This window comes from Lacerta agilis, chromosome 4, assembly GCF_009819535.1.
Source record: "Lacerta agilis isolate rLacAgi1 chromosome 4, rLacAgi1.pri, whole genome shotgun sequence".
NCBI lineage: Eukaryota > Metazoa > Chordata > Lepidosauria > Squamata > Lacertidae > Lacerta > Lacerta agilis.
The window spans coordinates 76,792,478-76,820,213 of record NC_046315.1 but is presented as its reverse complement, the minus strand read 5'-3'; the positions used below and the strand labels follow the sequence as shown (position 1 = coordinate 76,820,213).

The window sequence follows — 27,736 nt, the reverse complement described above, 5'->3', positions numbered from 1 at the left end:
GCGGCCTCCCCGTTGCGCCCCGCTTCCTCCTCAGCCGAGCAGCTCTGGAAGCCCCCGACCCGAGGGGCTGTGCGGATCTCCGACGGCAAGGTGAGGTCACAGAGCCGGGAGCGTTCGGCGCGCACCGCGTGTCCTGGAGACCGAGCGCACCGCCGGCCGGAGCAAGAGAAGCGTAGCCAGGTGGCTGGAGCCAAGTCGTTCCCAGGCCAGCGGAGTCTCCTGCCGGAGGTGGCCCGGTGGCGAATATGGCGCTGGCCGCTAGGGGTGCCGTCCCCGCCTGCCTCCTCGTCCTCCTCGCTTTCTTGCCCAGCTGGGACACTCAGATTAGGCCTCAGGGAGAACCTGGCCCAGGTATCGTGCTCCGTGAGGGTGGGGCTGGCAGAGGCCACTCCTGCAAGGCCGAAACTAGGCTTTCTGTCACCTGGGGCAAAGACCCAATTTGTCGCACACACACAAACCCCACCCCACTTGCGTTTGCGTCCACACACACACACACACACACCTAAACACATTTGTTCACGAGGGGCATAAAAAGGAGTTTGAAAGAGGCTGGAGAAGAGAGTGTCTCCAATAATACAGTTGCCCCTCTGTGTGTGTGTGTGTGTCTGTCTGTCTGTCTGTCTGTCTATCTAGCTTTCATTCAACCTTAAGTACTTGTAGATCTTCTCAGAGAGTATAGATCATTTGATAAATTCTAAGAAGTATTATGCCTGTATGTAATAATAGTAATGATGATGATGATGATCAGGCACATACCAGAGAGTAAGCTTTATTGAACTGAGTGGACTTACTTCTGGGTAAAATGCTTAAGATTGCAGTATAAGACTGCAGAATCTGTACACAATTCAGTGAGACTTTTGAGTAGCAAAGGCTTGCAGTTTAAGGCTCAAAAGAATAAATACTCCACAAGTTAAATAATTGCTGGCTGCTGAACCATTGCAATTGAAGGATTTAAAGTGGATTGGCTACATTTTCCTTCCAAATTACAGGAAGGGATGAATACAAAGTGCTTTGTATGTCAGCATCACATTTCTTTCAGTGCAGGTATTTTATTTTCGGTGTAAAGAGGACTCAGTTTTTGTAGCCGATTGTATGAAGCAATGCCCTCTTTATGTATTCGCATGGTGTAAACATGTATGTTGTCCTTTAGATCCAAACACACACACACACACACACACACACAAACAAACAGAGAAAGAGAGAGAGAGAGAACACATAAGCAAGCAATACTCCAAAGTGCTTCTGTTCCCCAAAAGGGCAGGAGGTGGTGTTCTGATCTCTTCACCGCTTTTAATTGATCTCTGAGACATTGAGGGAAGCAAAAGAAGAAATCAACAAAACTTCCCCCTTTCAACTTTGCTTGGAGAGCAACCTTCAGGATTTCTCTTTCGGAAAAACAGTTCCAAAAAGCAGACAGGGGGAAAGGGGAAGGAGGACCATTTCCCAGGTTTTCCTGCTTCCCCTTGCAAATTAGCATCCCACCTGTGCTCAACAGTTTCCCCCCCTTCAAGCCTGTACAGTGAATCCATTATAAAAAAAAGTTGATCTGAATTTAAGGGAGTCTGTTGGAGTCAACAGTTCCATAGTGCTCGAGAATATAGAACAGCCTTTTCAAATAAGTATCTATGCAAGCCAGTGTGATGCAAAAACTACGGTATAATTTATTTGTTTTAAAATGTTGCTTGTTGCCTGGTGCAGTCTTTGCCCAATGCCATAACTCACAACTTAGATCTGTATTATAATTTATATGAATCATCATGGTCCAAGGCCTTGCATATCCGGTTGAGGTTATTGCCACAATATTGATCAGCTTCTGTGGGGTTTTAGTCTCGATGTTATTATTCTAATGGTCATTTTACACCAGCCTCCACAATTTGTGACTCACCAAGCTGAATGCAGTGCACCAGCCATTTTTTGATGGTGTTTGTCACAGGCTTTGACAAACCTATTTTGTTGCATGCCCAGGACTGCAGAAGCAGAGCAGGGAGTAGTCAAGTGTCCAGCCCAGCCACAATATGTTATTGCTGGTGTGCTGTGTTAAGCTGATTTGTAAGGAGAGGTTATATTCTGAAGAGACTACTTCAGACATGGGAAGTAGAATACACTCAGAACTGACTTTGGTTTCTGGTGTACAAAGTCCTTTACCTTGTGCATTGTATTAGGGTTCTTCACATTGTAATTGTGATGACTGTATGATTAACCAGGTGAATCAGGTATACTTAGGGAGCCTCAAACGGCATTTTTCTCTTGAGAGACAGACAGTAGGCTATCGTTCCAAGTTAAGCGGGCTATGCACAGGGTAGTGAAACTCTGGCACTTTTTAAAAAATATCACAACAGAGGTTATTACATTATCTGCTGGAGCAGTATTTGCCATTGCTGTAAAGCTTGCAGAGATGGAGGTCAGGCACATGATCCATGATATGAGATTAGAACCCAGGTCTCTCCAGCCAAAGTCAAGTATGCTAATCACTTCCCTACCCTTTGCCAGTTCCCCCTTTTTAGGAATTTCACTTGATCCTAATATATTTGACTCTCTTTGAGGGCATGGCTTACAGGGAGCTGTCTTGATGAGCGACAGTCTATGCTCCATTAATTGTGCAAGAGGAGAGCAGGTTCGCATAACAGAATATCTATTAACCATTCAGGACCACACAGGCTGGGCTGGGACGGGGTATAATAAACAGAACCAGAAAATTCTAGAATTAGAAGCAAACCCCCAAGGGCCATCTAGTCCGACCTCCTGCAATGCAGAAATCACAGCTAATGTATCCCTGACAGGTGGCCATCCACCCTCTCTTTAAAAACCTAAATGAAGAACAGTCCACCCCATTCTGAGTTAGTCCTTTCCAGCTCTTACCATCAGAAAGTTCTTTCTGGTGTTTATTTGGAACCTCCTTTCTTGTAATTTGAATCTATTAGTTCTAATCCTATCCTCTGGAAACAAGCAGAAAACAAGCTTGCCCCTGCACCATTATTCATGTGACAGTTCTTCAGGTATTTGAAGATCACTATCATAGCTCCCTCTCAGTCTTCTCTTCTCCAGGCTAAACATAGGCAACTTTCAACTGTTCCTCATAAGGCTTGGTTTCCAGATCCTTGAGCATCTTGGTCACCCTCCTCTGCACATGTTCCACCTTGTCAAAATCCTTCTTAAAACTGTGGTGCCCAGAACTGGACACAGTATTCCAGGTGTGGTCTGACCAATGCAGAACAGAGCGGTACTATTCCTTCCTTTTCTCTGGATACTATACTTCTGTTGATGCAGTCTAGAGTTGTATTAGCTTTTTTGCTGCTGCATCACACTGTTGACTCATATTAAGCTTCTGGTCTACTAAGACAACTGGACCCTTTTCATGTGTACTACTGCTAGGCCAGGTGTTCCTCATCCTATATTTGTGCATCTTACCATTCCTACTTAAGTGTAGAACCATCAGAAATTTGTCCCTATTGAAATTCATTTTGTTAGTTTTGGCCCAGTTCTACAATCTGTTAAATTCATCTTGATTCCCGAGTCTGCAGATTTGATGAGCATCTCCTCAGTTACTTCATCCAGTGTTAAACAACACTGGACCCAGGACAGAATCCTGCAGCAGTATGACACCTCACTTGTCCCTTTTTTCAGGATGACAAGGAACCATAGGTGAGCACTTTTTGGGTTCAGTCAGCCAGCTGCAAATCCACCTAACAATAACACCATCTAGCTCACATTTTACCAGCTTCTCCTCCAGAATATCATGGAGGACTTTGTTGAAAACCTTGCTGAAATCAGTACCTTCTGCTAGTCCTAGAAGCTGCCTGTACCTCCTTAGTTCATCTTCTGTTTTGGGAATCATAGCTCTGGTCCATCACCACTATTACCAAAAATACCAGGATACATGTTTTTTTTAAAAAATGTTTTAATGTTTTAAAAGTATGTGGCTTTCATATTTTAATTTTCAATCATTCTACACATTAAAAATAAATCCAGATTGTCTGTTGGATTTACAGGTATCTGTTAAGTAATTGTTTTAGGAAATGAATTCAAAAGGTAGCATTCTAGAATATCTAGGCAATATGCAACGGCTGTAGATACTGGAAATTAAGTAAGAATTTACTAAACTACTGCTGTAAAGGTAAAGGGACCTCTGACCATTAGGTCCAGTCGTGTCTGACTCTGGGGTTTCAGCGCTCATCTCACATTACTGGCCGAAGGAGCCGGCATACAGCTTCCGGGTCATGTGGCCAGCATGACAAAGCTGCTTCTGGCGAACCAGAGCAGTGCACGGAAACACAGTTTACCTTCCCGCTGGAGCGGTACCTATTTATGTACTTGCACTTTTGACGTGCTTTCGAACTGCTAGGTGGGCAGGAGCTGGGACTGAGCAACAGGAGCTCACCCCATTGCGGGGATTCAAACCGGCGACCTTCTGATCAGCAAGCCCTAGGCTCAGTGGTTTAACCCACAGCGCCACCCGTGTCCCTCTGTACCAGCATGTAATAGTAATGATAGGGTCTGGATATAAATAATAGTAGTTGGAAAAATATTAAGTGAGCTGGTATTTGACAGTGTTGTCGAAAACCATATAGCTATTGTAAAAATATAAATATTTTACTGCATAAGCTTGCTTGCTTCCTTCCACAGTGTTTTCCATCATAATTATGAGACTGACACTGAATGCAAAAAGAATATTTTTAACCAAGTGTTCATATGTTGCAGCTGTACTCATTCTTAATCACTCATTAATGTCTCGTCAAAAGAGCACTGTACTTTTTGTTTGTTTCATTTACCAAAGGTCAGCATACTTGGAAGCAATTGTCATGCACCATTACAGACCTTTTTACATATTTTTCTTGTATTGTTCTCAGTTATCATGTGCGTAAATGAGTCAATTGGTATGCAGATTGTCTGTCATTAAGACCATTTGAAAATCAGCTTTGTCATTGGTTTAGTGTTGGAACTTTGGATTCATGCATATACTTCTTGAATATGTTGTGGCACTCAGAATGGGTCTAATGATGGATGGTCGGTCATGCTAGAATGAACAGCTCCATAGACCTTAGTCAAACTAAGTGAGCAGTGATATATTTCTCCTACACCTCCAGACAGGATTTTGGGCTAGAAACGGATACTAGTGGACCTTTTTTTTTTTTTTTAAGTGAGTTGAAAGTAGTATTACAGAGGCGTTGCTGCCGTTTGGTGTGTATGCTTATTTCCTTTGGCTCACTATTAGAAAACAGAAAACATTGAAATTTGAGTTAGCATTGGTTCCAAGGGCAGACTCAAAGCTCTTTTATGCAGCAGTGGTATATACTAATTAAAATATCAAACTGGCTTGTTTCTAATGTGAACTGAGAGCAATGGTGCAGCTTTGGTATGATGGCTTCAGCATCAGCATGGTGTTCAAGCCCTACAATCTGACGCCCTCCAGAAGGCTGTTACAGGAACCACGAGTTCCTACTGAAACAGAGAGCAACAACACACTCTAGTTTAAAGGTTCACATATCAATTGGTTCATTGGAAGCGTAGCAGTGCAGAAAATTTAGAACTCAGGCAACAAGCAGAACAGCAATACCTGCAGAGCAGAAGAAAACATAGAGAACAAATGATACCTCTCCTGTGTAAAGCATGTGTGGCTCCTGAGAAGGAAAATACCGTAGCTAGTTCTCTCACCCTAGTAGCAAACAATGAAGATGGGTCAGAACTTCTTAGTGGCAGAGGCAATCCAGACACTTAAAGTCATGTCTGGTTTCAATTCCTCAACTAGATGTCCCCAGTTGAATCTTGCTGTTTCGTGTTCTCTCTCTCTGGGCTTTCCATTTCCCTAGCCCTCCAAGCTAGATCATTGGGGGGGGGGGATCCTCCATTTGTTTCCATCTTCATGAGTTCAAGAAACCCCATTGTGAAAAGATTCAAAGGTTAAGTTTGCAATTCTAATTGTCTTTCAGTGTGACTCCTTGACTTTCTCACCCAGTCTTGTCTTTGCTTGTTGCTCAGCTTTGTACTTACTACATTGGCCTAATTAATTTAAAATAGTGCCTCGTTGCTCTCCTCTCAGTACAATTCATACAGGAACTAAGACCCTCCTTGAGAATATGCCATGTGTCTCTTGAACAGTTTAAGCCAAAAAATAAACATTCTTCTGCTCTTCTAACTTACCGTACCTCTTGTTGGCACGTAGCCATAGAAACTTCCCATCCTTTTGTTCTTCTGAGTGGTGTTTGGCTTAGGTCAGGGACAGGCAACCCATGGCCCCTCCAGATATCATTGGATTACATTTCCCATCAGCCCCACCCAACATGGTCAGTGGCCAGAGATTATGGGAGTTGCAGTCCAGCGGCATCTGCTTCCAAACCTGAGACCTTAGAAGACTTGCCTCAGCCTCTGAATTTGGGTGTTGGATTACACTGTGTCAGTTCAATTTCAGCACTTTGCATGGAAAAAGTAGTTCAGTTGTAGATTGAATGTGTGAAGCAACTAATTTAGGATGTGTTCCCTATTTACACAAATTTCTTCAGTTTGCTTTCATCATTTTGAAATCCAGCCCAAAATAATTGACCCTATGCTCACTGATTTCGGTAAGTGTATCCTAAAGGTGTTCATGATAACTGATGAGAAGATGGGCAATTTCAAAAAGAACTCCAGCATGTAGTCTTTTATAACTGATGTCATTGTGAAATTGTTTATTTATTTTTTGCAGGTGTGAACAGTTCAATAAATTCAAAAAATAGTCTTAAAGAAATTATTAAATTACTTGGTAAGTAGCAGCTCTCTATCACATGTTATATTCCCATGTGAATAACATATAAATAAGCATTACATTACATATCAATGCACAAAGATGTACAAAATGTTAATCTCTGTATTTCCGGTGAAACTCTAGCCCACCACTTATAGCTAAAAAGGGCTCAAAACATGACATAAATGCAAAATAATCTGAAAATAGTTATCTGTGTATTAGAGTGTTTTTCATAGTATGCATTTATATTGACTGCTCATTATTTGTCTTTGGGTTTGTTTGCTTGCATATGTCCCCTACCCCACCCCTGTTTTCTAGGCATGCCTTTGGAGGGGGAATGGATGGGCTTACAAAGGACTATTAATTGCAATATGGAAGCTCCAGGTTCAGAGGCAGTGTGCCACTGAATTACAGTGGCTGGGGAGCAACCATGAGGAAAGGCCATTGCCTTCTAATGGTGCAGCAATAAAACTGATAACCACAATTCCAAAGCTAAGCAGGGTCCAGCATGGTTTCAAATTGGATGGGGAACCACATGTTGAGATTCAGGGGTTGGACTAGATGACTCTCGGGGTCCCTCCCAACTACAATTGTATGGTTCACTCCCTACTTCCTATAGGAATATGAATGGCTACTGTGCAAAACAGGAATGCTGGACAAGAGAGAACTTTGGTCTGATCCAGCAGGGTTTTCCTTGTGTTCTTAGCCTCCTCCATATTTTTTCCTCTCTATTCCTCTTCCAGAAACCTAATTTTACAAATCCTTTCCTGGACCACCATTGAGCATCACATTTTGTATGTATGTTCTGGTCCCTTTTGTGCATTCCTGGTGTCCACGCTTGCCATTTCTTTGCCAGGCCGTGTTTTCAGCTGTTTGTGCTGTGCACTGTGTGGTTAAGCCACATGTTGATGTAGTCACATGGCAAATTGCCACACGCATTTCTACTGTCCAGTTTAGCTTGCCTCATGGCTCCTCCCAATTATTTGTTCATTCGATTTATATACCGCCCTTTATCAAAAGATCCCACTGCGTGGTGTACAACATTTGAGAACGCATTTTACGGAGCACAGCAATTCAAATGACTGAGTTGCTTTGCTTATAAATTACATGAAATTGTGGGCAAGCTTCCACGCCAGCTGCAGATGCCTCTAGAAATGTCATCCACTTGCAACAAAAGTCCGCAGTCGGATGGTAGAAGTCACAAGTGGATATTATAATGCTAGACTGACTCCCACTTAAACTTGAATCCGTGGCATATTTGTACAGAAGTGAGCTGCGTTGAGCTTAGTAGAACTGGAGTCTAAATAAATACATTTAGGACTGAGCTATGACTATTAAACTCCCTAAGAAGGAACCATGACATGTGTGCGCACTGCACAGTGTATTGGCTTGCTGCCGTTAAACAATTGTTGTTATTCCTGCTACCCTCTCTTAAATACTACAAAAGCTTGCCATTTGCTATTAAAGCTGTTTCTCACGTAGCGTAATTCAGTGACAGTCATTAATGGTATTTGTATAGTACTTCTTTTTTTAAGTGTTCGGAGCACTTCACATACATTATCTGAAAGTTCCTTATAACAAGTGTGGGGAACCACATTCTTGACAAGGGCAATCTTCTGGGGACTGTTTGCCACTGGTGTGGTGGGATCAGATGGAAAAATGTGGGTGGAGAAACGGAAATTACCTTTACCTTTTGTCCAGGATACTCCAGCCACACAAGAGTCGGAGGTTTCTGCATCCACATATATCTCCATTCCTCGTCCAGGCAAGCAGGAGACATTTCTTACAGTTCCAAGGGCACGCCCCAGCCAGGAAAAGGCACTAAAGCATGGAATGCAGTACAGCTGGTTAGGCACATGATCTGGGGATTGGTGTATCCTGGGAAGAATCCTGAAGGTTCTAGGCAGGCCTGCAGGACCCAATATGGCCCCTGGGCCTGATCTTCCCCTTTCATGCCTTGTAATATAGGATTGCTTTATCGCAATGCTGCAAATTAAGACGAGGGCAGGAAAGGCTCAAGGGATGTAATTTACCTACAACCATCGTGTGAGTTCATGGCTGATCAAAAAGATTTGAAAGATTGGATATTTTCTGGCTCGCAGCCACCTACACCACACAACAATTTTAAAAGATTGGGGTTGTTTTTTTATTAGGATATTGTCACATGTATATTCATGCAGATTATTTTATTTGCAGATCACCGAATCCAAGTTCTGCACCAAAAGAATTTGATGCATGAACATGAACCCTCAGAGAAACAGGACAGATCATTAACTGTACACATGAGTGTGGTCAAAGGCAGGTTGTCCCCCGTTGTTGGATTTTGTGTTTACTAACCTTCCTATGGAGAAGGCCAGCATTTAATCTCAGTAACGCTCAAGCACTACTTTCACCGTTAATCTACAACACATTAACTTGGATACCTATCCCTTTTAATCTGGAGGAACTTGATTCTCAGCAAATTTGCTCAGTGTCATAGTCTCAAGGGATGTTGTGTGAAAAGTGTGTGGTTGTGTAGTCTGCATGGCTGGTTTGTAGTGCAGAATATCCTGCTTAAAAATGTTAACATATCAACTATATTGTTTCAGGATCCTCTGTAAAAGTGAAGGCAACTCCTAGTAGTCTAACAACACAAGAAATCCCTTTTTCCAATAGCTATACAGTACTGATTGGTTACAAGCTGCACAAGATTTCCCCAAATATCCTTGTGGACACACCAGTGAGACCTAATAAAGTGAAGGGTGCAGGAACCGAAGAAGAAATAACTTTGCTTCCTGGCTTGAAACAGGACAAAGATGCTGGTAACGATGCTGGCAGATCAGTAAGAACAACTAATATCACTGTAAGATTCCTTTCCGCTGACAATTCAAGCAGTACTGAAATTGACATTTACAATTTAAAAGATCCAAGAAAAGCCCCTGAAGTTCATGTTGTAGCCAGCAGCATTATTAACCAAGGCATTAAAACTGATACAGTAGTATTAAAAGGCAATGGTTTGCAAGTGGTAGTAAACAGTCCAGTGGATAATAATGCGAAGCATATTCCTGAAAAAGGGAGAAGAACAGCCCTGATAGTACCTGATCATGGAAAGACCACTGCAGATGGCAGTAAAAGAAACCACCCTTTCACAGGTAAAAGACAGTATTTTTCCTTTCAGTGAGATGTAGGGGTTCAACCTTGAAACAAATTTTCATACTGTTGTGTCGGTATATTGTTGTCGCCATAGAATTCGCAGAACAATTATGTACCCTAATGAAATTAAGCGAAATGCAATCGGTCAAAGGTGTGCTATACTTCTATGTCACCTCTTATATGAGCAACATATGTCTCCGTTCTTGTGTCATTCTTTTTTTTTTTAACAACAATCTTGTGATGATTTTAGGCCGAGAGGTTGAATTGCCTAATGCCATTTTGTCTATGCAGTAGATACCGGTAGGAATGGCTCATGGTATTCAATGTTACAAGTCCACAGCATTTCAATTCTCTAAAAACCAGCATCTCACAGGACCGCACATGAAAAAGCGCTCACCAGTATTAGAGAGACATTCCTGCTCTTGTAGAATAGTGACTAAGGGTGAGCTGCAAACCAATAAATCCCAAGCTGAAATCTCACCTCAGCCATGAGCTCACTTGGTGATCCTAAATAGTGTGATGATTAAAGGAATACTTGCCTACTTTACAGGGCTATTGTAAGGATTACAGAGATAATGTATGTGAAGATTTGAACACTTGAAATAGTTTTACATAAATTGTAAGATTGTTATTACATACGGCAGGTATGCCATACCGTCCTGAGAATTCTGCAACCCTAATCTCAGCATTGCTTAGAAGTATATTCCATACCTTGGAATGGGACTTGCATTGTACTGGTAGTGTGGTTGTTACCGGGATCATAAAATGTATAGGAAGCCATCTGTGTAAAGGAACTACCACTTGGTTTACTGCTGTTGTTTTCGGAGTGCCTGGTGTGCTTATGATATCCTAAACCGTATCAGGAAAACTTTCACACAAATGGCTTTCTATGGGGTTTGGAGCCCATGTGGTTTGGCTTCAGTGGGGCTTACTCCAAGTGTGTATAGAATTGCAGCCTGAAAGTCATAGCTAAATCTACACCTGATACAGGAACTTACACCTGTGCCTAATCAACACACCAGGGTCCATAACTCTTCTCATGCAGTCAGTACCTGTGAAGGGCTCAGGAATATTTTGCATACGCTTTGTCCTTGGGCCTGGATACCGTGTAGACCCAGAAATAATTCCTTTGTATAATGTGACTTGAAATGTGTGCTTGCTGCGCTTTTTATAATGAAGGAACTTCCCCCATGTTTGTGTGAAGAGTCTAAGCAGGCAAGACTGAATCCTGTCCCAAAAGTTTCCCCTCTATTTTAAGAAACTTGCTATATGTGTATTTACAGCTTTCAAGCTAGTAAAAGCTGCCCACATGGAAACACCTGCAAGCCAGTCTCTGGTTTTTGAAGATATTAACCGAAAAGGTTAGCAAATATGTATGTTTTCTCCCTCCACCCAATTCAAGGTTGTTGTTTTTAGTAAGAGTATGAAATTTGGCAGTGTGCACACAGAATTCCTGATGCATTTTATAACTTCGCTGTTGACGGGGCGGCTGTCTGTGTGAATCCTCTTAGTGCTAGTGCTGGCTCTCACATTTAAATCCGTGGCAAAACTTCCTTGACCAGGAGTTCCTTGTGCACATGAGAGTGCACCACAAAGTTTTTTGATCAGAGCTGCTTTTTCATGATTTACCTTACTATGTGAAAGGGATTTTCGAACATCACATACTGTATGTTCCCGCTCTGGGACTGTTTTGTGAAGGGCAGGCTTATAAATACTGCAAATAATGGTTTCAAGTGTAAAAAACAACAACTTGTTAGCCAGTGCTGGAAGTCTAGTTATACCTGCTGTTAACTTTGCAGGTGCAAATGCTCCCTTGCCGCTCCAGCCTCTATCTCACTATTAAGGAACTTTCCTCTTCTGTTTCCAGATATTGTAGTTTCAGCCACAACGAGCCTTGGTTACACCAGTACTTTGGGTCACTACATTATTACTGCATCTCAAGAGTGGAGTGTCCCTTATGTGTTAACACAACAGGAATTGAAAGTTTAAATGTTGGATTATTATTATTTTATTTTTTGTAAGAAGGCATAATAGCTTGAATTAAAGGTCAAATTTGACAAAGGTCCTCCTGCAAAGAATGCACTTGATAATCTGCATTACATTGTCCCATCTGGAAGAAATGTGACAGACAAATTTAACTGATAGATCAATTTTATGATGGTAGAATTGTCCTGTTAAAACTATGACATCGAATAGATTTGAGCTTTCAGACAGCGATACTACTAAGGAACCAAAAAACTTACCAGTTTAAACTGTTTTATCCTTTTAGTTCAATTAGTATGTGAGGTGCAGAGTTATCATGGACACTGCTTATAGCTGCTTATAGTTTAAACAAAACTGGTAAAGGGAAGTTTTAAAAAACTTGAGGCATCTTTGTGCAACTCTCGAGACTCACTTCCCATGTTAGGATTTCTCTACACTCAAGCGTTCAAAGAGCAGCGTGAGACTGTTTGCAAGAGGGCTTTGAAGTCCCAACAATGATTGACAGGTGAGCAACCCCACCCACCTGCTAGATTTGTCCCTCCAGGAGTGGAGATATAAGGATCTGGCCTTTAACAAACATTTGTGTGGCCTGTTGTGCCATTGAGTGAAAACCGTGTATAGAGAAGTAAACACAGTATGCTCACACCTCTGCCAAAATATGTACATGCAATCTTTGTTTTGGGTGGGTTGCGCTGCCCCCGCACATGTTGGTGGAGGGCACATAAGCCCGCTCTGCCCCATCGCACCCCCACCCCATTCTGCCCTTTTTTGTGACATTTTTGTGATGTTTTGGGGCTCCTTCTGGTTTCGGCGCCTTGCGTGTTCACGCGATCAGGGTCGTTTGGATGTGCTTTAAACGGGAGTTGCTTGTATAGTGAATGCATGATGGGATAGTAGAATTATTGTCCCCCATTCCACTCCACCGTTGGAAATCCATAATAAATGCAAACGGGCTTCCACACACAGTCACTATGGAAGGAGGAGGGGAAGGGGAAGGATTTATTGGACTGGGACAATGTGTGGATACGCTAACACTCGACTTGCACATAGTGCTATTTTTCTAGGAAAAGAGGTGCCAGAGCTCACCATGAACACCTCCCTTGTTCTCTTATAATGACAATGGCGCCCACCTGGGAGATGTCAGGACTGAGTTTCGGCAAATTCTAGCTGAAAAAAAAGCCCTGCTTGCATGGTAGTGGCACACAATTCCACTGTCCTGTGCTGCATTCAGTATTTATATAAATGACTAGGACCCTGCAGTCATGTAATCACTCATAGCCATGGTTCCATTTTCTCTCCAGTAAGGGAGCTAGTAGTAGAACTAACATTTTTCAGAACTAAAAATGGCATTGTGTGTTGAGCTGTCAGCAGCAAAATGCTCCTGACATTTCTCTGGAATTGATTCCACCTTCTCTGAGAGCTCCACACTGTCAAGCTGATCAAGTTTATATTTCATTATGCAGTGTGTATTTCAGCCTAGCAGTTAGTCAGTTGCCCAGGCCAAGTTACACTTCTCTTATCATTTCAAACCTTCAGACAACCCTGTGACACATAAGTACATGTAAGAGAACTGGCAGTATTTCTTTGTGAGCTGGTAAACCTAATACATTTCTTTTGCTGAATGATTTTGCTCTTACAGAAAATTAATACACAGGAGCCACAGAATACTTTTGCTCATAGTTATTCTATGTAGCTTTCTTATCCATTGTCTTGCAGATAATCACTGCAGAGTCCATCCACAGGGCTGTTGTAGTCTAGTTACAGTTTGCAAACATATTATTCCAAAACTGTGCATTGCAACAGTAGGGATAAGGATCACAATAAAATATGTAGCTATAATTGCAGGATATTTTGTGTTTTGTTTTTGAAGTGCCTGAATCTTTGGCATATCAGTTGTTGCTGTTAATTCAACTTCTACCACCACTGAAGAGCAAATTACAAGATTTTGTTGGATAGTTTTGCATTAGATAGCTTTGGGTTATCAAAACCAGTCAGGTTTTTTTGTAACTTGCAGCAACAAGTGCACTCGAAGGTTCACAAAGCATAATAACAACAAAAACAGAAACTTCTGTAGAAGAACTAGAAAATATACTAACTGATCTGAAGATGGAAAGGGGTATGTATTTTTTGCCTTCCATTATTTTTTAAAAAACTTCTTTCTAAAATTAAAGATTAGAAGAGCTTTGATAAAATTGTACTAATGTATTTCAAATTGGTTTCCCAAAGCATTCTTATCAGAATCTCATTATAGAAATAGAGCTGTGGACTCGTTGACATTATTGATTTCACTCCGAACAATTCTGGAGATATTGTTGTTATTAGCATTGCAGTCTTGGTCTGGTCAGAGAATTTTTTTTTGGGGGGGGGGGGACATGGTATCACACCTACAAAGCAAGATAAGTCATTACTTTTAAAAATATTATTATTAATAATAATTACATTTCTATACAGTCGTAAATTGGTTCTCGAACGGAATCTGTTCTGGAAGTCCATTCAACTTCCGAAAATGTTCAAAAACTAAGGCGCAGCTTCCAATTGGCTGCAGGAGCTTCCTGCACTCAACTGGAAGCTGCGTAAGCCGCGTCGGACATTCGGGTTCCAAAGAACGTTCGCAAACCGGAACACTCAGTTTGCGGTTTGCACCGTTTGGGAGCCAAATGTTCAAGTTGCAAGGCATTCGACAACCAAGGTACGACTATATTGCCCTTCATCTAATGATCACAGGGCCTGAGCTGTTAAAGACTTTATATAGTCAAAACCAGCACTCTGAATTGGGCCCAGAAACTTATTGGCAGCCACTATAGTCATGCCAGGATTGGCATTATATGCTCAACCCACCTTGCCCTGGTGAGCAACCTGGCTGCTGAATTCTGCACCAGCTGAAGTCTCCAAACCGTCTGCAGAGTCAGCCCCACGTATGACACGTTGTAGTAATCTAACGTGGAGGTTGGATTAATCCAGAAAACTCAGAAATAAATACTACTTTCTTGAACATAGATCCATCCTGACTTATAAGTCCCCTTCATGTGTTGCTTAAAAGTTAAGACAGTAAGCTTATGTAATGGGCTTTAGACCTCAATTTCTAGTTTGCTTTGTACAGGCAGAGGAACCCTATGTTCCTGGGCACAGCTACTGCTGTATCCACAGCCCTTCCAATAGGCACTGGTTAATGCAGATGATGTTGGGGCAATTTTCTCCACTTTCCCCCATTATTGTTCTTTTATATTTTGCTTCCCATTGACTGCAGCGACACTTCCAGGTGCTGCTGCATATTTTTCCAGTCTGTTTGGGGAATAAGGAGGCTTTTGATCTTCTGGATCAATACCCTCTCTCACACAAACACCCGCGTCAAATGCCTTGTTCCTGACCCCTCTGTGTGCAGACAGCCATTAGTGGATCAGCAGCAGAGCTTTCTACCGTCACACTAGGAAGACCTCTGACCAGGGACAAGGAAGTCCATAGTATGCTATACACCAGGTGTGGGGAACCATTGGCCACACTTTCTGGGGCTGATGGCAGTTGTCACTCCACAACATCTGGATCACCACAGGCTCCCCTACTCTGCTGCAGACCCTCAGTTGCCTTCCCAGGAACTCCCTTATGCTGCAATCTTATACACACTTGGTAGGAACTAAGCCTAATTAAACTCAGTGGGATTTACTTCTAAGCAAACATGTTTATGATTGCACTTATAATCTTTTTCTGTCCACACAAATGCATGATGAAGCATCGTAATTTGGCACTTGCCTAAACCAAGGTGAAGGAGATGGTGATCTGCTACATCAGGAAATAATAATAATAAGGCTAGAATTTGGCGAGTTAAGCTTCATGAACAAGCAGGAATTCAAATCTAGGTTTTCCTTCTTTAAAGCTGTTGCGTCAGGGATGGGGAACTACCAGTACTGGCTGCCCAGATGTTGCTGGACTACAGCTCCCCTAATTACTGGCCATTGGGCAGGGAGACCGAATCCAGCAACAATTGGAGGGCCACCACATCCCTGCTTTAGAACCTCTGGTCGAACTGGCAACAGGTATAGTTCTGGCATACTCATTTAAAATCGGTTCCAGTTGATTTGTGTGCAACTAATTATTTGCCTACTCACTGAACCTTCCCAATGTAGCAATGACAATTAATTCAATCGTTGATATTTTTTGAAAACAGTGAAGCAAGAGACTCCATCCACTAATAAGAAATTGCAGTCTTCAGTAATGGAAGATATTCTTCAGGAATTACAAGAACATCTAGGTAACTCTTATTGTTTCACTGAATTGTACAGACTGCAGTAAATATTAATGAGGTAATCATAGCAATGGGGATGTACCATATTGCATATGGTATTAAGGGCTATTGATATGTGGGAGGAAATAAAATCAGCAAAGCCGGTAGGCCTTCTGCTACTGTTGAAAAGGGGATGCTGTAGTCATCATTGGTTTATTCCCTGTCCAGATACCAAAAATTCTGAAGAGTTGGAGTAATGCTAAATTCTAAAATTGCTCACTTGTTAAAAGTAGGCAGTGGTGAGTTTCATAATTGTGGAGTCAGATATTCCCCTAAATATGATTGAGTTCAGACTTACTCCTGAATGTAATTTAGTTAAAAATTTGTCAAATAGAAATATGCTTTGCCTTCTTAGATTCTGCATTAATTTTGTAGAATCATTTTCACTTAATGGGAAATGAGTATGTAGGGACAGAGGTTTTTGTTTTACATGTCTCTGTGTTTTACTGAACGCAAATATCTGAACTCAAGCATTGTATGTATGTATGCATTTATTTATTTATTTATTTCTAGCCTTTATAAACAGCTTTTCACCACAGATGTGGTTCCAAAGTGTTGCACAACATAATAATAAAGTAGTACAAACATTTAAAACTCAAAAACCAAGTGAAAAAATCATAAACTTCAAACAACAATACAACAACAACATCAATTATTTAATGTTGTTCAAAGACCCATAGAACAACAATACTGTAAGGCCAACAAAGCTAAGATCCAATAGATTTGATCAGGTACTCCAAATAGTCTGGGAGAAATGTTTTAATTAATCGATGGAAGCCCATCAATGATGATACCATCTGTGCTTGGAGAGGGCTAGGAGAGTTCAAGGATTGGGGTGCTACATACTGAGAAGGCTGACTAGTTGCGACCAATTAGCCAACACCCCAGTTTGGGGTCCTTTGCAGTAATAAAGCTTAAAATGTTCATATTAGCAAATGGCTGATTGTTAAATTAATTGGCTATTTAACATAAATGGAAAAGAGGCACATGGCAGTGTCCCTTATGCTTGCCATGCCCTATGTCACAACAGTTTTCTAGTGCAATTCTTGTAAGTTACCATTTCATCTTTTGTGAAAAACTGAAGTTCGTAGGCCTTCCACCAGTGACGGCGAGGAACCAATGCTGATGGACAATATGTATTCATCAAATGAACTTGAAGATCCAGGTAAATCTTGGTTTGCAGTGCATCAGAATTACTATGGGGTTGCGGCGCTCATCCCACTTTCAGGCCAAGGAAGCTGGTGTTTGTCCACAGACAGCTTTCTGGGTCATGAGGCCAGCATGACTAAAACGCTTCTGGTACAATGGAACACCATGACAGAAACCAGAGTGCACGGAAACACCTTTTACCTTCTTGCCACAGCAGTACCTATTTATCTACTTGCACTGGCGTGCTTTCGAACTGCTAGGTTCGCAGGAGCTGGGACAGAGCAACAGGAGCTCTCACTGTTGCGGGGATTCGAACTGCCAACCTTCTGATTGGCAAGCCCAAGAGGCTCAGTGGTTTAGACCACAGCACCACTCACGTTGTGTTAATTAATAACATTTTAAGTGAAGAAGATTGCTCCCACATTTATTCTATAAAAGGAAAGAGAACTAAGTTCCAAAGTACATAAGTTTTTAAAATCATGCCATTTGCCTTGGAATACATGCTTATTTCTTGTATAAATAGCATGTGCAGGCTCCCAATCTGAATTTGGACCTTAGTATAGGGTTTAAGGGATTTTAATCCTCCTCCCTCCATTTGCAGCCCTGATTTGTATTAGGAACCTTGCTATTTGCTCCCAAGGTGCTGCCACCCTCTCAACCCATATTGGAATCCCAGCTGGGGCAAAGGTATAAAAACTCTGCCTCATTCCAATACCAGGGCCCTGATCTAGAACTGGGGACCACATGTTAGTTATTTGTACAGTAAGCATCCTGCATGTAGAGGCAAAGTATCACAAGTAGTTTGGCCTTAAGAATGTCTTTTGGTGGCCACATTTTTACTGAGTGACTCCAGGTAGGGATTGCACACTCCTACGTGTATTAAACAGTACATCGGATCAGGTTAGTGGAGGCAGAATGAACATCACATACATTGGATACAGGGGTGTGTATCAGTCCTCAAGTTGCCATTGCTTTTTTGGCAGAAGGGCACAATCCAAACTTCCAGCTGACTCCGCCAGCACTCTGCAGAGTCAGGAACATCTCTGCTCAATCCAATCAGATGCTGGCGTAAGCGGGTTGGATTGCTATAATTTTGCATTCTCTGGGCATCACTGGTTACACTTATGTTTAAATATTTCAAACCCTATGCCAGAAGCTTGGGGTTGGTAATACATATATATATATTTGCCTAGAACTTTCCCAAGGAGGTTGGCTTTGCTGGTCTGCACAGAGTAATAAAAAAATCCTTATTGAATTAGAAGAGAAAGGGGAAAAGAGACCAAGCACCAAAAGTGTATTCTTTCTAACTGACAGATATCATCTCAGTTTCAGTATTCAGTGGTTGTGAACCAAAGATTTACATAGGCAGCAGTATACACAAACCATGTTGCCAGATTCAGGTATCTGAAGAAGTGTGCATGCACATGAAAGCTTATACTAAGAACAAACTTAGTTGGTCTCTAAGGTGCTACTGGACAATTTATGACTGCCTGCACTTTCCGTTTTGAGACTGGGAAAGCTTCAGTGTCCCATGTTCCAGAAAGGTGGCAATTGCTATCAAAGCTTAGGATGTTTGGAAGGGTGCAAGTGTCAAATAATATAAGAAAAATTACATGTTCAGTGCTGCTGTTGCCCTTCTGCTGGATAGCTTCAATCAAAGAGGGGTGTCTCCCTTTGCCAGAAAGGCAGGCCACTTGGAAAAGACTCCTCGTCTAAGGTTAAGCAGATGAGCACATTTGTAGATGCCTCTGGTCATTGTGCCGTCAAAGGCATAAAGGGCACACTGCAACTTGGCAGTGCTCCTTGAAATCACCTTGCTAGCTGGGGGGACACTAATTTCATTTCCCCACCAGTAAAATGTTTATGCTGAGTGCTGGAAAGATGTGACATCTCCCCAAAAGGAATACCGTACTTTTCCGTGTATAAGATGAGGGTTTTTTTAAAAATAAAAAAGTTATGTTAAAAATTGTGGGTCTTCTTATACACGGATAGCGTATAGGGGGGACATTGGATTGGTTGCTGCTGTGAGCCGGAGATTGTAAGTGGCTATTGGGCGCATTATTGGTGGCTGCGGCAAGGGCTGGTGTTGATTGGCTGTCGCTGTGGCAACTGGGCAGGCGATTTCAGCAATCCCCCCCCCCTAAAAAAAGCTCAACATCAACAATTCTGGGCCACCCACCCCCCATTTTCTTAATTTGGAGTCCCCAAAAATAGGGGACATCTTATACACGGGGGTGTGTTATACACAAAAATACAGTACTTTCTTCGGGGAAACTGGAACTTGTACAACAAATGAACAACAGCTGTACATTACTCATATAGAAGGGCCTTCTCCCTCGCAGGCCGCAGAAATGTTTTGGCTTTTTCCTCCCTGCACAAAATCTGATGGAAAAAGAATCACAAAAGTTTTCTGGATGCATTTCCAGAATGTATACAAAGCCAACAGACAGCCTGTCTTTCAGACTTGCACTACTGAGTAATAGCTGCTTGCAACACTTGTGCAAGCTATATACTATAAGCTACTGTGGCAATCATATTTGCCATAGAATCTGATGTTCCATCTAAGAAAAATAGTGCATTTTCACAGGTACAATACATCTGACTGCTTGGAAAACATACCTTTTTGAGACATGTAGCCTACATACAAACGAAATCAGAAAATGTACATTTAACAAAGAACCAGTTGTGCAGACAGGCCCCTAATATTATATTCCTTTTTGTATCAGTACTGCTATAATATTGGGATCCACATTTGTTTTGTGGCATGGTGGCTGAATAAATTTTAAGAATTGTTTCTTGCTACAGAAGAAGCAGGTTACAGTGAAGAGAACCACAACAAGCTGACAGAGCCTCTCCCAGAAGAGACAGATTTTCTGCCATTCCCAGACGAACCACCATTGATTCATCCACTCGAAGCAAGCTCTGTTCCAAGTAAAGTCATTAAACAGTTATCAACACAATCTTACATTATTATCGGCAGTAATGGCCACCCCATTGCTCTCCAGCCACAGCTATTCCCGCATGCTTGGAGCAATCTAGTTTTGTTCGTGCAAGCCAGATCAGTAAAAATCTAGCTGTAGTGCATTTAGAATGTCATGAGCCAAATTTGGAACATGGGATTACAATCACACAAATGAAGTGTAGGAGGGGAAGATCCAGCTAGTTTGACCTTGACTGTAAGAGGTCAGCAGTAGCCAGGGAGATGGAAGAGGAATAAACCACCAAATCTTCCCTTTCCCCCCAACCCAACACACCCTAGCAAGCATCAGCTACAAGCATGACAACTGGTCATCTTTCAGCACTAGACAGTGAATATTCATGGCCAGAGAGCGTGTGTGCAGATAAGTAGCCTGAGGCTGTTCCCATGATTCTCTGGACAGGAGAGACCTATGCATTATATCAGCTATCATCCCACCCAGTTCTACTGGAAAGTCCATCTACCTTTGCTCCATGATTCTTTAGTTTAAGTTTGTTTTGTTTGTTTACCAACTCTTGCAGTTCAGTGCAGCTCACAAAGTAAAAAACAAGGTATAAAGAAAATTTACAAAGCAAAACCATAAAACAATAGAATAGATCAGAAAGAAAATAATTACTGCTCCATAGCTGCACGTTTTATTTGAAAGTTCTTAGAATTTTTAGAGAATTTCACTTTATTACCTACAAGTCAACAGCGAGCAGAAGCACGCTGAACTATTGTTGCAATTTACCTTTTGCTTTGTTTTTTACAGATTTGGTTACTGAAGTGACACATGAACATATGAATGATGCCCAAAGATATGAATTCTTTGAGAAATATGAAGGTAAATATGAACTACTTAAATGGAAGTAAAATACCCCATTAAGATTTTAGGTAAGGTAGGATTAAGAGCTTGCTCTTCCCTGCTTATCTTCCTGCAATGTGCTGTAGCTTTGTGAAAGCAAGCATTACCTAATACATCAGGGGTATAATTTCAGCTCTGTTGTCCTGTGTTTATTGACTTAGCAAACTACTGCTATCCCCATTCTATTTTTAAACACTTGATTTATGCCTTTCAGTTGGGTTTATTCGGCTAAAACACATTTTGTGTGTATTCAGCTGAAAGAGAGCAAACATTTTTTTTCTTCCTGTGTCAAATTGTTTGCCTAGACCTCAATTAGAAAATTAACAGGGCAGATTTTTGTTGTTGGGTTCCTTAAGCCACAGTTTAAACCTGTAATAAAGTAAGACACATAAATCAGAGCTGTGGAAACCAACAAAAAGGTACTGCTTCATTTGTTTACTTCATTTACCGTAATTTTGTAAACCAGCTGCAAAGCTGCAGTTTCAAAATTCATCACACAAGGCAAAAACAAATGATATGGACATTTATAATGGAGCACTGAAACTCAGTCTTTAGAAAATCACTTGTCAGCAGAACTTGATGCTGTAGACAAAGGAACAGTTACATCGAATAATGTATTGCTGTACTAAAGGCTAATGAAAAATACCAAACAAGCCACCTTGTCCACACCCTAGTTAAGCCCGAAGTATGCGGATTAAGATGACTTAGTCACAGCAGAAACATTTCATCTTTGTAGTCAGCCCCTAGTGAAAATAGAGATTTTTAATGGCATTAGTGTTTTTTATCATGAGGTAAAAGCTACAAACCCCAGTGTAAATGCTGGATTTTGGATGCCAGAGCAATGCGGCTGCACCATTCAAAGGCTTAAGGACTGCCAGGTTTAGGGGCACTGCTCCTGCATGCCAGATTTAGTGGAATATATGCCCAGCTTTTGTGTGTGCTGATTTCTCTGGGCTTCTGTAGCTTGGGTCTGAAGCCAAGGAAGTACTGGCAGAGTCTCCAAATCCAAGATCAAGCTCGAGTCCCTTGGCTCTGCGGCAGTCAGGCCTGGAAGTATGGTGGAGTCAGCACACACAGCCCTTAGGGAACAGAGACATATCTCCTAACTGCCTCAGTCCTAAATACTAAACAGGATCCCAATTGGTTTCTGGAAGGGGAAACGTCACTTTTATACCCCAGACAGATGGGATAAAACTGAACACGGTGAAATTGGATTTCAGAAAATACATTTCATTCCCCCCCTCTCCATATTCTGCCTGCATCTTAAAAATAAAAAAACAGGAAAGTGACAAAAGGACAAATAGATAACGAGATTGTAAACCAGCAATCTTGCATCACCTAGTGGCATTGCTGAAGAAGAAATAAATAAATCTGGTAGCACGGGAGCATTGCACACTTGCTTTTGTGGAAATGGCAAATAGGTGATGCTGCATATAGCCCTAGCACACAACTCAAAGGGTTTTAACCTACATCTAGCTCTCATTCATATTTGCACCATAATGGAAAGTATTAACAAGGTAGAAATGGGAAGGTGGTTTGGCTCGATTGTGAGAAGCAGGTGCGCTATGACGGACAACTTGCTCTGCCACCAGAGTGCCATTGCAGCTGGTATGGCATCAGCCTTATAAGCAGTGCTGTCAAATAGTTCTTCCTTCATACAGGCTGCAGATAGGGCAGCTTTGGATATTTTGAGCAAGCCGTGCCAGCCACCTGCACTGTCTTTTCTATAGTAGTAAACAGCAGGGCTTGTTTGCATTGTCGGGGGGGGGGGGGAATGAAGCTCTTGCACAGGAAAGGCATGCAGCCTGCATTTGCACCTGCAACCTGTGGAACTTTGCTGTGCCACATAACCTTTGAACATTACAAAGGCACTATCAGCTGTCAAAGGGATTGGAACTCTGCTGGGTTTAAGTTCACCACCTCTTAAACTGCTTGCACAGCATAGAGTTAAAAAGATTGTAAGGTAATTTGAAACTACAATGTGGAGTGTCACCAAAATCAGGAGACGTAACATTTAGGAGTGGGTCAATTGCCTGTTCTGGATGGTATTGCCCTTACTCTGAAGAGCAGGCTGGTACTCCTTGATCCATCTAGTGGGTCAAGTGACCTCTGCAGCCAAGAGTGACTTCTACCAGCTTCAGCTGAAATGCCAGCTATGAACATTCCTGGGTCACAACAACCTTGTCCACGCTTTGGTAACCTCAAGACCTGATTACTGTAACACATTTCATGGGGGGCTGCCCTGATATCTGGTCCAGAAACTGCCACTAGTGCTGAATGCTGCTCACAGGAGCAGGTCACTGGCACATGCTACTACTTTGTCGAGAGAGCTGTCCTGGTTGCTGATTTACTACTGGGCCAGTTCCAAGGTGCTTGTGTTAATTCACAACTTGGGCCCAAAGTATATCGAGGACCACCTGATTCCTTATGCTCCACTTCAGACTTCTGGTAGGGTACCCATGCCTATGAGGTTCAGTCAGCGTTTACCAGGAACTGAACCTTTAGACTGGTAGGCTGTACCCTGGTGAGTTCCTTGGCAATAGACGCCTGTGAGAAGTCATCCCAGTTGTCCTATTCAGACTTTGGAAAAATTTTTACCAACCAGTTTGTAGTGACATGTTCCTGACGTTTCTACCAGCGTTATTACTATATTGTTTTTAGGTTGTTTGCTGCTTTAAGTGCCACTTATAAATATTCAAATAAAATAGAGAAGAAAAATAAAATTAGTTTTGTGAGGATCTAAAATCTAGAACTGCCTGCAAATCCTGGGTCACTTTAAAATATATTCCACCTGTGTTAATATCACAAGCATTTCAGGCTGGGGTATCCAGTGAATATTGATAAGAAGAGAGGGGTGGAGGGTTTTTAAACAATGTGTTTAGATTAGAATATTTTCATATTGTGCCTTTTATAATCAAGTCACCATTCGGGGGGAGACATCAGGAAAAGGAGAGGTGACTTGAGTTGCTGAATTTCCAGGTCACCATGGGAGACAACTTGGGAGGAAAAGCCTACTTGCAAGGCTCAGGCCAAGAGTCGTCTATGAGCAGAGTGAAGTTTGGCCTCCAGCCTTCCAGGGAGCAGTTCTTTAAATCAGCCATTCAGCAAAGTCAGAGAGAAAGTCTCGACTGCTTTGCTGGGTGGTGGTGGTGGTGGTGGAGACTGCTTTGAAGGGCTGCCCAGGTTGGTTCAGCAATTACGTTAAAATATATTTAGATGAGTAGGAGAGGATATTTTATTTATTTAATTACCCTTCCACTTTTTCTCACTTGTGTGAGAATGCAAAAACCTATTTCCACAGAGCAAATCCACCATCCGTGCACAGCTTATCTCTGGAAACTTTTTGAGACAAGGTTGCATAACCTTCTAGAGTGATTATGATATCCAAGGATGCTTAGGCAGACTTTGACCATCTCCTCTTTTATGCTTCCCCCTTAACAAATAAATAACTCTCAGACTGTTTAAGTTAACAAGAAAATATAAGGCTTACTCACATCAACGTCCTTGCCAGGACTCAACAGATAGTGATGAAAATCAGGCAGGCAATAATCCTTAAAAGTTACAAAAGCAAAAACGGAGTGTGCTGTCTGGAGGAGAGCTCACTGGCATCCTACCCCTTTGTAGGTAAGACGAGTGTGCAATGACAGAAAGAAGAAGATAGAGATATACCTACTGTCCTTTTCCTCACCGCTAGCTTGGGGGATATGACAACACAGAATCACCTCTATACAGGTTCTGAAACCCCATGGTGCCGTTGACCCTGTTTGTGACTGTCTAGCAATCATGCATTCGTGATTTTGTTGCCGATTCTCCCGTATAATGGAAAAGAAAAAACCAAGTAGGACTTGGGTGCATATTAGCTTAAACTTGCATGCACTTACCACAGCATTTACCATAACTTAGAATAACTTTTTTATTATTACAGCTATGCTGTAGTGTACAGCTTTATCAGATGAGTTTTCAGCAACAAGGTTTCGACAACAGTGTTGCTAAGAATCGCAGTAGTGTTGAGTATGAAACATTGTTAAATTGTGAATAATATGATATGGTTCTGTGTTCGTCCCTTTAGGTATTCAGGGCAAGAAAAAATCAAAAGCTGCGGACCTTAAAGACCTGCTAAAGCACATCATCATAGCCTGTGTAGCTGTCACTGGTTTGATCTTGACTGTAATAGTTGTTGTGCACATATACACTTCATTATTTGTGAAGAAGGAGCAGTAAGTCGCCGTTTCATTCTCTCCTCCCTCTCATCATTGTATCATTCAAATTGCTTCCTAACAACTTGCACCCAGTCCTTGACATTTGCGCCTACTTTAGAATGCTGATATAACGCAATGGGCGTAATTGACGCAGTAGTAGATGCAGGCCAATCAAATACAATTTTTGCTGGCGTAGCCATCTAAGAATCATAATATCCAAGTTGAATAACAACTGGCTTTATGATTCTGAAACCAGCATTAATTCATAATGGCAAAAGACAAGATTTGCATCTCAGTTCTAAACACAGATACTGCTGTATCTTATTGCAGAACAAGTCATTATAGCACACACTGCTCTAACTGTAGTGTTGCTCGATATGGTAGCACCCCCATCCTCGCATGCTCTGCTTCACGTGCAGTTTTAGAAAATCAATAGTCTGCAGATTCTGGCCTTTTCTTCTAGATGAAAGGCACAAATGCTCCCTAGATTTAACAGTGATTTACTTTGCTTATCGTTATTACATAACTGTGATAACCACATCCTTCTCCACACTCCCTGTTCTCCTCAGCACAGGATGTTTCATGATAGTTTGGATCTGCAGTGGGTTGAAATCCTTAGTCAGTCATGAAGATTTCTCCGTGGATTGGGCAACGATCTCAGCTTAACCTCCTTCACAGAGATTTTAGCTTAGCACAGTTTAGGATTTATCTATATAAAGCTGATATAATCCTCTGTAACAAGCCCATACATTTAACGCAGCTCTTGGGACTTCAAGTTAGGCATACCCTTCTGCTAGCTAGGGAGGGCCAATGCAACCAAACTTATTTTCTTTTTCTTTGAGGTGGTAAGCAAGTTGGGGAATTGACAGCTCTCACAATGAGCTGCCAATGTGTTTTCCTGAAGCAGCAGCAACGGGCAAGGGAGTGACTTGGCTGCTGTATCACTGTTTGATGTTATGGCTTTCTTTCATAAAAAAAGATTTGTATCTATTAAAACTATTTCATCATTCTCTTAGGGAACCTGATAAAACAAATGCTGACAAAAATGGTGGACCTGACAAAAATGATGTCACATCGGCCGAGAAAACAAGAAGCCAACAACCACATTACAATGTTGGCATTGAGGGAGCACAAAACCAACAACTGGAATATGCTGTTAACATTGTGGAAACAGGAAACCAACAGCTAGAAGACAGCACCGTTGGAATTGACAATCAAAACAATAACAACTTAAGTTCACCACCAGAAATGTTTTCATCAACAGATTGTGATTACATCAAAAAGCCCTTAGACCTCCATCCTGTCAAAGCTTTGTTGTCCCCTAGCTCCCAACCAGAAGACACTGGCTTGCTTCTCCCAGTTGAACCTTCCAGGCACACTGCCCATAATAGTTTGCCTTCATACAACAGCAGCACATGTAAGCACCTCAAAGTACAACCTAGAACTTTCAGAACCAAACATAGCTCTTATAACTGGCCAGGAAATTATGGTAAATCCCAAGATCATGACTATAAAAGACTTCAAGCCAAAGATACTGCTTGTTACAAAACAAAACCAATTTGCCAAAGACCATCTAAGCATAGACCCAAATCCACAGAACCCAAAAGAGGACACAAAAGGGTTTCAGCTAAGCAACATAGCCACAGCAGTTCAAGTTGGGTTGGAGATCCTTCATCAAATGTTTCTGCTGCTTTAGACACTAACAAAAACTCCAAGGAGTCAAGACTGTCCCAAGATGATGACTCAGACTGTGCATGTTTTCAGCATTTCAAAGGTTCTTCTAGTACAGACTCATATTCAAATTAGAGCAGCACAGAGAGGAGGGATTTATTGTTCAGTTTGACTGCTGTCCGGAAGTGTGGAGTCCTATATTTTTTACCATGGTTAATCATGATGGAACCCTATAGTATCCTGGAGAACACATGTTGCAATCATGCTATTGAATAATAAAAAGTAGGTTTGGTGTTGGGTTACAGGAGTAGCTAATCTGGCTTCTTGGATTTGTCCAATTAAATTATTTTCTGCTTGAAGTGCAATATGTGCTCACATTCTCTAACAAGCACTAATTCACATTTGGGGGGGGGGATAGAAAAAATAGAGCCCTGCACTCTGCAAAAACATGCAGTTCTTTGCAACATGAGTGTCAAAGAGAATCTGCAACAGTATTAAGTATTTGGGGTCTTAAGACCCACTAGCACTATTAATGTTGAAGCGAAGGAGAAAAGAATTGCACACCCGAATACTAAGGGACCAGGAAGCTATTGCAGAGGGTTTAGCTTTTAGTTTTTTCCATTTTCTAAAAAATCCTTACTAGGAAATGAAAAAACCCACACTCCAAGCACCTGGTAAGGGACATTATTTTACCACAGAATCAGAAATAGTACAATATACTCTTGGCTCCACAACCTGTGCAACTGAAGTAATAACTTACAGAGCTTTCAGAATCAACTCAAGA

At 41.7% G+C, this 27,736-nt stretch overlaps 1 protein-coding gene across 3 annotated transcripts; it reads left to right on the top strand.

The window, feature by feature from the left end:
- Positions 1–27,736, top strand: LOC117046040. 3 transcript variants are annotated; one of them, XM_033147757.1, is made up of 11 exons: positions 1–351; positions 6,680–6,736; positions 8,915–9,016; positions 9,307–9,519; positions 9,772–9,849; positions 15,996–16,079; positions 17,197–17,277; positions 20,067–20,192; positions 20,990–21,061; positions 25,152–25,299; positions 26,298–27,736. In XM_033147757.1, the coding sequence occupies exons 1-11, from the start codon at positions 246–248 to the stop codon at positions 27,085–27,087; spliced, it is 1,857 nt and encodes a 618-aa protein (XP_033003648.1). In that variant the 5' UTR covers positions 1–245; the 3' UTR covers positions 27,088–27,736. The 3 variants fall into 3 exon arrangements, with proteins under 3 accessions (XP_033003648.1, XP_033003649.1, XP_033003651.1); XM_033147758.1 differs by lacking the exon at positions 8,915–9,016; XM_033147760.1 differs by lacking the exon at positions 9,307–9,519.